The 12,197-nt window shown below is 39.8% G+C and overlaps 2 protein-coding genes across 3 annotated transcripts in view; one reads left to right on the forward strand and one right to left on the reverse strand.

Moving 5' to 3' along the window:
* ARL13B (ADP ribosylation factor like GTPase 13B) overlaps positions 1-10,616 on the reverse strand; it is a 93,638-nt gene extending 83,022 nt beyond the window's left edge. Inside the window, exon 1 of one of the 2 annotated variants that reach the window (XM_036243534.1) lies at positions 8,817-8,990. In XM_036243534.1, the coding sequence (XP_036099427.1) occupies positions 8,817-8,821 (5 nt within the window). In that variant the 5' untranslated portion in view covers positions 8,822-8,990. Of the gene's footprint in view, positions 1-8,816; positions 8,991-10,468 lie in introns of those variants that run through there. The other variant, XM_036243535.1, reaches the window with a different exon arrangement.
* On the forward strand, positions 5,120-6,004 carry LOC118617540 (14-3-3 protein epsilon-like). The gene is given in 3 exon segments (XM_036243538.1): positions 5,120-5,361; positions 5,364-5,621; positions 5,624-6,004. Coding segments are annotated over 3 exon segments (762 nt in total). The 5' UTR covers positions 5,120-5,162; the 3' UTR covers positions 5,929-6,004.
* Positions 10,617-12,197: the final 1,581 nt, after the last annotated feature.

The raw sequence follows: 12,197 nt of genomic DNA on the forward strand, positions 1-12,197 counted from the left end.
TCAGGAGGCAACCAATCAATGTCTCTCTCTCACACAGATGTTTCTGTTTCTCTCTGTTTCTCTCTCTCTCTCTCTCTCTCTCTTTCTCTCTCTCTACCTTCCCTTCCCTCCCTTCCACTCTAAAAAAATCAATGGAAAAATAACCTCAGGAGAGGAATAACCAAACAAACAAAACAAAAAATACAGATGGGCAAGAAACTAGTAATTCCAGCAAGTGGGTAACTGTGGGGAGGAATGGTAAGAGAAGAACAGGGTACAGGGAACTTCAAAGATTTATTGTCTATTTCTTTACAAAAAAAAAATTGAAATGTCATGTGCAAAGGTTAATATTAGTAAAACCTGGCTGGTGAGCACATAGTACTCATTATATTCTTTTTACTTAAATGATGGTAAAAATACATTTTATTATTTATTATTATTTATTATTTTTTTATCCTTACCTGAGGACATTTTTCCATTTTTTGTTCAGACAGAGTGGGAGGGAGAGAGGAAGAGAGAGAGAGAAACATCGATGTGAAAGGGACACATCGAGTGGCTGCTACCTGCACAACCCAACCAGCCAGGGACAAACTGCAACCAAGGTACGTGCCCTTAGCGGGAACCGAACCCGGGTCTCTCTGGACCTCTGGCCAACATTCCAACCGCTGAGCCAAACAGGCCAGGGCTACATTTTATTTTTGTTAATCATAATATTACATAACTCCTGTTGCCAAAGTTCTTTCACTTAAATTAATGTAAATTTTCTGCTTCTCTTAAGTGGGCCATTCCTGAAATCATGCTCATAGCAAGCTTAGGGAGCATAAATTTCCTCAAGACCCAGGTAAAAATAAACCCCTTCCAAAATCCTGCTACTAATTTCTGATAAAAATCTTGAAAATCGTCTTTCAACTATGGAATAGTCTGTCATACTTTGTATGTACTATTTCATCAACTGGATGCTACTTGGTATAAAAAATAGGAATTCAGACTATGTAGGTGAAAACATGTAAGTGTGAGCACCCGCTCACAGGTTTTTACTGGTCAGACAGTTACTGGGTGCCATGGCCTGACAGACCATGCGTTGAGTCCAGGAGGAAGGCCATTCACAACATACAAAATAAATTTCAACAGATTTAAATGTTAAAAACTAAAACATAAATGTACTAGAAAAAGAGTGTAGGTAAATATAATCTTGGACTAATAATAAACTTCCTAAATATTACACCGAAAGAGTGATATATTTGAATAAAAACTTTTCAATGTTTATGATTCAGAAGCCACCAAAACATTTAAAAACATAATAGAAGAAAAATATATTCAACATCTACTACAGAGGAACAGTTCCTACAATATACACTTAAAATCTCTTTCAGAAAATTCAATAAGAAAATGCATCTACCCCAACAGAAAAACATGAAAGAGAATCACTGGAAATTTCCCCAAAAATACAAATGTCCAAGGAAAAACATTTAATCTTACCAGCAATCAAAGAAATAAAAACTAAAACCAAATAGTGTTTCCCCTTTATAACCTGGGGAAAATAAAACAACTCCCTTTTTTTTTTTTTTTTTTTTTAGGAAAAAAGGCACTCTCAAACACTGCTGGTAGGTATAGAAATTAGTTTTTAAAAAAAAAGCTCTTCTGAAGAGCAATGTGACAATATATATTAAATGACTTAAGCTTTTTCATATCATTTGTTCTAGAATTTTCAGATATATATATAAAAATGCCCCCAAAGTATTGTTGATATATAGTAAAATATTTTAAACATTCTAAATATATAATAACAGGAATAGTTAAACACATTTTGATGAATTTATGCAACACACTATTCTGCTGCTATTAAAAAGATGTTGAAGAATAATACATACTACTGCACAAGATATAAATTATACATTAAAGCAAAATATAAATAAAAAGCTGTGAAACAGTCCAGCCAGTGTGGCTCAGTGGCTGAACGTTGACCCATGCACCAAGGGGTCACTGGTTCGATTCCCAGTCATGGCACATGCCCAGGTTGTGGCCCAAATCCCCAGTTGAGGGCATGCAGGAGGTAGCCAATCGATGTTCTCTCTCATCAATGTTTCTATCTCTCTCCCTCTCTCCCTTCCTCTCTCTCTAAAATCAATAAAGAAAAAAAAATTGTTTTAAAAGCTGTGAAACAGCACTATTATCTCATTATTGTTTTTAAAATTTCCATGTATATGAGAGATTCTACACTATAATATTAAAAATGGTCATCTCTGGAGATGTGAGATTATGGATAACTTAAATTTACCACTTTTTGCTTAACTGAGCCTTCAATGTCCTACAATAAACATGAATTACATTTAAATTGCAAAAAAACAAACAAAAAAACATTAATTATTTTTAAATGTTTTAAAAATAACAGCTCCTGTCTACAAGATATCTTGCCAGCCAGTGTTGCTCAGTGATTGAGTGTCGACCCATACACCAAGAAGTCACCGGTTCGATTCCGTCAGGGCACATGTCTGGGTTGTGGGCCCAATCCCCAGTGGGGGTCATGCGAAAGAGGCCAACTGATGTTCTCTCTCATCAATGTTTCTATCTCTCTCTCTCCCTCTCCCTTCTTCTTGCTCTAAAATCAATAAAGAAAATATATATATATATATATATTTTTTTTTTTTTCATCCTCACCTGAGGACATTTTTGCATTTATTTTCAGATAGAATGGGAGGGAGAGAGAGAAATATCGATGTGAGAGAGACAGCTTATCCGGTTGACACCCACACGCCCCCAACCGGGGCGGGGACAAACTGCAACCGATGTATGTGACCTTGGCTGGAACCAAACCCAGGACTCTCTGGTCCACAGGCCGATGCTCTAACCACTAAGCCAAACCGGCCAGGGCAAGAAAAAATATTTTTAAAAAAAGATATCTTGGAGCATTAGAGAAAAGTCAACATTTCGTTACAATACAATAATGGATAAGTAGAGACAAATACAAGGTGGTAGGCAAATACAATGAAAGGGTAAAGAATGTAGCTGGAACTCAAAAACAGTTTCCTGAAGAAAAGATTCTCCCAGCTGAGATATGAAGCAGCCAAAGAAGAAAAGGCATTTGGAAGGAAAGGGGTAACTAGAGAACTTAAGTACAAGATTCCTTATAAGAGAGAGACAGAGATCAGATGAGAAGATGCTATGCTGTTGACTTTGAAGACAGAGGAAGGGGCCATGGTCCAAATAACACAGACAGCCTCTTTTTTTTTTTTTTTTTTTTGGTATTGATTTTGAGAGAGAGAGGGAGAGAGAGACAGAAACATCCATGAGAGAGAACATTGACTGGCCACTCCTGCATGCCCCCAACTGGGGATTTGGCCCACAACCTGGGCATGTGCCCAGACCAAGAATCGAACTGGTGACCGCTCGGTGCATGGGTCGATGCTCAACCACTGAGCCACATCAGCCAGGCAAAGACGTCCTCTTTCTTCACTGGAAAAAGCAAAGAAAAACAGATTCTCCCCTACACCCTCTAGAACAGCAGTTCTCAACCTGTGGGTCGCGAGCCCTTTGGGGTCAAATGACCTTTCACAGGGGTCGCCTAAGACATAACAGTAGCAAAATTACAGTTATGAAGTAGCAACAAAAATAATTTTATGGTTGGGGGTCACCACAGCATGAGGAACTGTATTAAAGAGTCGCGGCATTTGGAAGTTGAGACCCACTGCTCTAGAAGGTATGCAACTTGTGAAGTCAAAACTACAGGATAAATTTTTGTTTGAAATCACTAATATAAATAGTTACAGCAACAACAGAAAAAATTTAGTTTGGCTTGTTTTTTTAGGTAGTGAAACTGAGGGTCCTTATGAATTTGATTAAATTTAGTTTTAAATCCTAGCTATATAAATTATCTATTTATATATACACCCCTCAGAGACCCAGCCTTTCCCCTAAATAATCAGCAACCCCCAAGGCAGCAGATGACAGTAGCCCAGACCTAATTATCACATGATCTAAACCTCTGGCAGGTTAACCATTGACCCAAATTATGTTTCAGTTCCTGAGCCCCAGGTGGAATGACCCTCTGGCTACTTTCCCATGAGACCAGATAGAAAGATGCCAAAAAAGACCTCAGGGCTGCCCTCAAGAGCTAAAGAGATGATTCATTACCCTTACTGCACCTCCAAACAATCAGCTCCCAGCACCACCCTGACTTGTGATTTGCCTTATATCATCTATAACCTACATGCCATCAAGGAGTTCAGGCTTTTGAACATCAGCTTCCGGTTCTCCTGGGTGGCACCATTCATTAATAAAATAGTCTTTCACCACCCCAATTCAGTGTCTACTGTTTTTGGCTCTGCTAGCGCTGAGTGGACAAACTCTTTCTGTTCTATAACAGTAAGATGGGCATGAGCATGTTTATGTACTAAAGAAGGAATAGAAGCAAAGTTCTGAGAACAAAACAGAAAGATTTTTTTAGTCTGGATAATAAAATTGAACAATACATTTTGGGATAAAAGTTTAGATTTAGCCCAGCTGGTGTGGCTCAGTTGGTTAAGTGCTGTCCCATGCACCAAGAGGTCGCCAGTTGATTCCTGGTCAGGGCACACACTGGGTTTCAGGCTCAATCTCCAGTAGGGAGCCTGCAGGAGGCAGCTGATTGATGTTTCTCTCTCACTGATGTTTCTCTCTCTCTCCCTCTACCTTCCTTTCTCTAAAAAAAATTAATAAAATATCATATATGTAAAAAAAGGTTGGATTTATTCTTACATCCCAGAAGTCCTCTCTTTGATCTCTGGCCAAATGCTGAAGAACTGAAGTTCACCAGCAAGTGGGGAGAAATGGAATAAAGAGCACAAGTATGAAAACTAGCCTTAGGAAAAAAAATGGACCCTTACTCCACTCACATGGAAAAGTACAAAATAAGTATAAGATGAGTTGAGGAAGGTACTTGTCTCCTAGGCTCACAGATGTTATTTAGTAAGTACTATGAGTGAAGCATCAAGCGCTTGTGTAAAGGTTCTTTCTCAAAATTCTGAAAGAAACAAATTATCCACACTTGACACACATAATTGCCAAAACTCCTAGGATTTAGATGTGAATTTGTTTGACTTAAACTTTATATTAGGAAATTGGGCAGAGGGAGCAAGAGGCTGAGAGAGTCGGAGACGCCATCCGCTTCCATCCACTGCGCAGACCCTGCCGGAGCCGCTGCTGCTATGGCTGATCGGGAGGATCTGGTGTACCAGGCGAAGCTGACCGAGCAGGCTGAGCGATACGACGAAATGGTGGAATCAAAGAAGAAAGTAGCAGGGATGGATGTGGAGTTGACAGTTGAAGAAAGAAACCTCCTATCTGTTGCATATAAAAATGTGATTGGAGCTAGAAGAGCTTCCTGGAGAATAATCAGCAGCATTGAACGAAAGAAGAAAACAAGGGAGGAGAAGACAAACTAAAAATGATTCGGGATTATCGGCAAATGGTTGAGACTGAACTAAAGTTAATCTGTTGTGACATTCTGGATGTACTAGACAAATACTTCATTCCAGCAGCTAACACTGGCGAGTCCAAGGTTTTCTATTATAAAATGAAAGGGGATTACCACAGGTATCTGGCTGAATTTGCCACAGGAAATGACAGGAAGGAGGCTGCAGAGAACAGCCTAGTGGCTTACAAAGCTCTAGTGATATTGCAATGACAGAACTTCCACCAACGCATTCAATTCGCTTAGGTCTTGCTCTCAATTTCTCAGTATTCTACTATGAAATTCTTAATTCCCCTGACCTTGCCTGCAGGTTGGCAAAAGCAGCTTTTGATGATGCAATTGCAGAACTGGATACGCTGAGTGAAGAAAGCTGTAAGGACTCTACACTTATCATGCAGTTGTTACGTGATAATCTGACACTATGGACTTCAGACATGCAGGGTGATGGTGAAGAGCAGAATAAAGAAGTGCTGCAGGATGTGGAAGATGAAAATCAGTGAGACATCAAAGCCAACAAGAGAAACCATCTCTGACCACCCCACTCCTTCCCATCCCACCCCCTCTTGGAAATTCCCCCATTGTCAATGAGAACCACCAAATCTGACTTACATTTGGTCTCAGAATTTAGGTTCCTGCTCTGTTGGTTTTTTTAAAAACAGTTTTCAAAAGTTTTTAAAGGCAAGAGTGAATTTCTGTGTATTTTACTGGTCCTAGCTTTTAGGTTCTTTAAGACACCAACAGGACTGCATAGAGGCTTTTTCGGCATTTCTGTATTGTCTCCTGCCAGATGTGGCAAGGTCACCATGAGAAATGGGAATTACATTTGAAAGCCATTATACTTCTAGGTGAAGCAAGCATCTAAAAGAGAGGTTAATCACACTATAGGGGCATATGTGATACCATTTTTCCTTTTTATAATTGTTTAAATTGAATTTTATACAAATGTTTAAAATTAATTGGGTGTTAGCTTGAGGTGGTTAAAGGTTGTTTGGGGAGTTTGTTGTAATGAGTGTTTCAAACTCTGCTGAAATGCTGCTGAAAAGCATGGTGCTGGTAACAGTTCAACAATCCGTGGCTGCTCATTCTTGCCTACTTTTACTCTCCCTCTGAAGCAGGTAAGCATTGAAGGGTGGTATGGAAAAGCCTGCATGTGTGTTCAATTCTTTGTTTCTTCTCCTTCCCTCTCCCTGTCCCCCCACCCCCCTTTGCTCGCTCAACCTCATTTGTGCAGTATGTGTAACTTGAAGCTAATTTGTACTACTGGATATCTGACTAGAGCCACAGATACAGAATCTGTATTGTTCTTACTGAAACACAGCATGGAATTAACATTAAACTTAAATAAAACAAACCTAAATTAAAAATGCCAAAAAAAAAAAAAATTGGGCAGATACCACCATACCAAGTGATCAAGGTTAACCCCCCTTCCCCCCCCCCCCCCGTAACAAGACATATCAACATCACACACCCCTTCATGTAATGTACTGAGAACGATACCTCACCTCTGTGGTATCCCTCTGCCCAATTAATGCAACAACACCTGTATCAAATCACAAGAAAACATCAAACACATTGAGGGGTGTTCTACGAAACAACTGAGAAGTACTCTGTAAAGTCTCAAGGATATGAAAGACAAGGAAAGACTGAGAAACAACAGACTGAGGGAGATGAATGAGACATGACAAAGAAATGTGGATCCTAGAATAGATCTTGGACAGAAAATAAGGGCATTCAGTGTTAAAACTGGTGAACTGAGAATAAAGTCTGTAATTTAGTTAATAGTACTGTACAAAATTAATTTCTTAGCTTTGACCACTATATTATGGTCTCAAAATATAAGTTTTTTTTTAAAAAAACCCACATTATATTGCACTGCTTGGACAGGAGCAAAACACTTATTTAACTATGGGTCTAGGTATAAAGTCTACTCAAGACTAATCTACAGCCCTCTCCCCCGGGTGTGGTTCAGTGGATTGAGCAACGTCCCCTGGACTGAGAGGTCCTGGTTCTATTCTCAGTCAGAGCACATGCCCAGGTTCCGGTTCGATCCCCAGTAGGGGACATGCAGGAAGCAAGCTGATTGATGTTTCTCTCGCACATCAATGTTTCTATCTCTCTCTCCAAAACATTAATTTAAAAAAATATTAAAAAAAAAAAAAAAAAAGACTAATCTACATAGATTGAAAGCCTAGGTTCAGATTCTGACTGGTGGTTAACAATAGCATGCATGTTATCCTTGAACTGCCTGGCATCCTGGTCCTGACTCCTGACCTAGACTGGTGCCTTAATACTTGATCTCTGACTCTTTGTCCTTATCACACATTCTGAATACTGCATCTAACCCCTGATCCCTGTTCTCTAGAATAATATGCTCACTGGGAGAGCATCTAAGTGAGGACAGGTGGATAAACCCAAAAAGTGCAGAATATATTAGATAAGTCAGCAAAGTAACCGCAAAACATAATGTTTTTTTTTTTTTATCCTCACCTGAGGACATTTTTCCATTTTTTGTTCAGATAAAGTGGGAGGGAGAGAGAGGAACATCGACGTGAAAGGGACACATCGAGTGGCTGCCACCTACACGACCAACCAGGGCCGGGGACCAACTACAACTGAGGTACATGCCCTTAGCAGGAACCGAACCCGGGTCTCTCTGGACCACAGGCTGACGCTCTAACCGCTGAGCCAAACCGGCCAGGGCAAAACATAATGTATTAATAAACATCTGCTTCTCTTACACACACATTTCACATTTGCAAACATATCTCCATAAAATATGAACATGAAAAGGAAACTCAATAAGGAGCAGCACAGCCAAAAACTTATAAAATACAAAACAATAAATCATTAAAGTACAAAATTTGATATAGATTTTAAATCAGTTTAATCACCTCTCATTTATTCCAGTAAACAGAACTGCTTGGTAATATTATTTACATTAGGGTGATTATTGCTAAGGAGTAATCAAACTACTAATAATATGTTGCAAATATTTATTTACCACTATTGTGAACTAGGCAACAGAACAAAGATACTTAAAAGGTAGGTGTAATCCAACTTGTTTTTAATTCCTTTGACAGGTAACTCTATCCAACACTGAGAGAGTTACCTATACCCTCTATATTACGTCATGGTCTAGATCAGGGAGGTCCAATAGAAATATACTGTAAAGCACATAGGTAAGTTTAAATTTTCTAGTTTAAATCTTCTAGTAATTGCATTTTTAAAAAGTGAAAGTAAAAAGTGGAATCATTTTAATATATTTGATTCAATCCTCCATAAGCAAAAGTTATTTCAAATGTAATCACTAAAAAAAGACATAAGATATTTACTTAATTTCTTTTTTGCATAAAAAATCTTCTAAATCCACTTGGTATTATATACTCACAGCATCTCAGTTCCAACTAGCCACCTTTCAAATGCTCACCAGCCACATCCAGCTAGTCACTACTCTACTGGATAAACATCTAGATGCTACGTGGACATCAGTACATTCTCCTTTCTCTGAACTCTGTCTTTTGCTTAAACAATTATCCCCGATGTTACACTATACCTAAGAGAAGCAAACACAAAGAATGATGAATTAAACTGAAAACTTCTTTGGCGTGCAAGCTTTTTGAGTGTTTTGTTAAAAGGACACACGGTATTGTGCTCTCTTCCACAAACAAAACACATTTTTAAAATGCAGAGATAGAAAAACATTAAGGGACCATTTATTAAGAATGATCCTCAAATCTCAGTAGACTCTTTGATCAGCACAGAACATGATTAAAACAAATCCATACACCCAAATACATCTTTGGCTCTATCATTCAATCATGTTACTTATATTTAAAACATTCAAATCCAGTTAAGTTAATAAAGGGAAAATAATTTAAAAGTTTTGCTTAGAGCAAATTCCTTTTCCAAATGTAGACATATATTTTTTCCTTATAATGTACAAGTATAGCTTTTCAGATTTATTCTTTCAAGGATAGTTCAGCCCTGGCCAGTTTGGCTCAGCAGTTGAGCGCCAGCCTGCGGACCAGAGAGTCCCGGGTTCGGTTCCTGCTAGGGGCACGTACCACAAAAAAATAAAAATAAAAATAAAGGATAGTTCATCATTACTGCAAATGCTATGTTTGAAATGTTAATTTTAAAAATCCAAAAATTTTACTACAATTTACCCTTGGCCTAATTCCAAAGTAGAACTATAAAAGTCAGAATTATTTATAAAAAGTAACAAATTTACACTTTCTTTATAGGTTGAACCTCTCAATTTAAAACAAACAAACAAAAAAACCCCAATCATTTTCCTGACCCCTTCCTAGCACAGTGCCTGGCATATGATATTTTCTTGACAAATATTTTTTGAGAAATGAATGAATATCTAGTAACAGGCACTGAATGTTAATACATCTGACATTTCAAAATAAAAGTTAAGAATTCGACTCTACCAATTAAAAGATTAACTAGACTTCGTAAGAAAATTGAAGCTACACTGCAGTTTAAGAAAACACTTTCCATCATTTACTCGCATTTACTACAACACTCCTACAGCATAGATATTATCACCCCTCATTAAATATATGAGGAAGGTGGGGCCACAAATATCAGTCATACACTGTAATTACGAAGTGCTGGAGCCAGATTTCAAGCCATAGTAAGTCCTCAAAATCGTGTGTGTTTGTTGGGAAGGGATGTGTGAGTGTTATGAAAACTATATACCAGGCTTCTCTACTTAAAAAAATTCCATTACAGAAACTTCAGGAAAAAACACAAGAGGCAGTTTCCAATTCCACTCATGCGTGTACAAAATCTACAACTTTTTAAGTATTATGAACCCATTTAAATTATAACAATAATAAGCGCTGTTGTTGAAGATGTAAATGCAACTAGACAAAAAGGTTACATCTTCCTATTCTTCGCTCCGGGGACTAATTCCGCGGCCTGGGGCAGGCTCCACCCGGCACAGAGAGGGGAGGCGGCTCCCCTCCCAACTCTTCGGGGCGCAGCTGTCCCCACCTCCTAGGAAGCGAGGGCCAGCCGGCTCTAGCCTACCTGACAGGCTCCTGCCGCCGCTTGAACCAGCTGCAGCAATTGGCCATCAGACTGAACATCCCAGGCCGCTCCTCCCTCCACCTCCCATCCGAGCCTAGAGCGGGGATGGGCCCCCAGCTGCCCCGGGCCGAGTCCCGAAGCCGCCTTCGCTCCGAAGAGCCTCAACGCGGTTAGCCCCGGAGGAGAGAACCGAAGGGAGGTGAGGGCGGTCAGTCCCAGCACAAAGCCAGTATAATCGCGCCTGCCCGCGAGCGGAGAACGACTGCCCTCCTTGCCAGGGACGGCGGAGGAACCGGCACAGACCCACAGACCCGAGCAGGGTTAGCGGGGCCGACCAAAGAAAACCCCCGCGTCGACGTGCCGACGTTCCTCCCCGGCGTGGAAGGCCCTTCCCAAGCACCGCCCATGCACTCCTCCAATCATCGTTCGCGGTCCGGCGATGGAGGCTTCTCAGTGGCTGAAGGAGCTCGGCTCCCCCTCCCGTTTCTGCCCGAGAAGTGGGAGGGAGAGGGGGCGGGGTCTAGAAGAAGGAGGTGGAGCTCCGGGAAGAGGGTTCTGGTTACTAGGCAACAGGAGCGTCCAGAGATGATTTGAGGGATCCCGGATAAATCTCAGGCGAGGTTTACCTGTACATCCATCCAAAAGTGTGTTACCAGCTGTGGGTGCTTTCTCCAGCCACAGCTGAGATCCAAAGATCTCAGGTCTTGTGCGTGTTTTGTGTTTTGTTTTGTTTTGTTTTGTTTTGTTTTGTTTTGTTTTGTTTTGTTTTGTTTTATGAACCAGGGATGGAGATCCACTGGGATTACAGCATTCTGCACAACTATAGCAACAATGCACTGGGACAATTATTATAGGGGCAAGGGAAAAACTCATTTGTTATTTATACCAATCGTCCAGATGAGAGAGACGTTTTCATTTGTATAATGTTATTGCTATTTGTTACATAAAATGTGAAATGGAATTGTATATTTATTGTGTGCGGGGGTGGGGAGTGGGTATGATTACTAAAGAAGTATGTTTTTTTTTATAGAAAAATGTAAAAAATTAAATAAAAACACCAAAAAAGGAATAAGATGAAGAAAATAAGATGTCAAACTCACCACCCAAAGATAACAAGTGTTAACATTTTGATATATGTTCTTTCTAGGATTTTTAGATACATAGATTACTAGCTATTTGATTTCTGCAAGATGAAGTTAGTGATATACTGGCTGTTTTGCAGCCTGCTTTGTTTTATTTAAAGAGGTATGCAGGCCTGGCCAGAGTCGCTCAGTGATTAGAGCGTTGGCCCTCTAACCAAAGGGTCACTCTCGGGTTGATTTCCTGTTAAGGGCACATACCTGGGTCGTATGTTCAATCCCTGGTCCTAGTCAGATGCATCTGGGAGGAACCAATCAATGTGTCTCTCTCACATTGATGTCTCTAGCTAGCTTGCTCTCTCTCTCCTCCCTCCCTTCCTTCCACTCTCTAAAAATCAATGGAAAAAATATTCTTGGGTGAAGATTATAAAAATATAATAAAATTAAGAGTTTTTAATATCTGCATTTAAAAAATATTCTTAGAAAAAGAAATGACCCCTGGCCGGTTTGGCTCAGGGGTTGGAGCTTCGGCCTGCGGACCAGAGAGTGCCGGATTCAGTTCCCGCTAGGGGCACGTACCAAAAAAAAAAAAGAAAAAAGAAAAAGAAGTGACAAGTACATACCTATAGGAAAAAATTCATGCATAATAT

The sequence above is a fragment of the Molossus molossus genome, unplaced genomic scaffold (assembly GCF_014108415.1).
Source record: "Molossus molossus isolate mMolMol1 unplaced genomic scaffold, mMolMol1.p scaffold_m16_p_5, whole genome shotgun sequence".
NCBI classification, from domain to species: domain Eukaryota; kingdom Metazoa; phylum Chordata; class Mammalia; order Chiroptera; family Molossidae; genus Molossus; species Molossus molossus.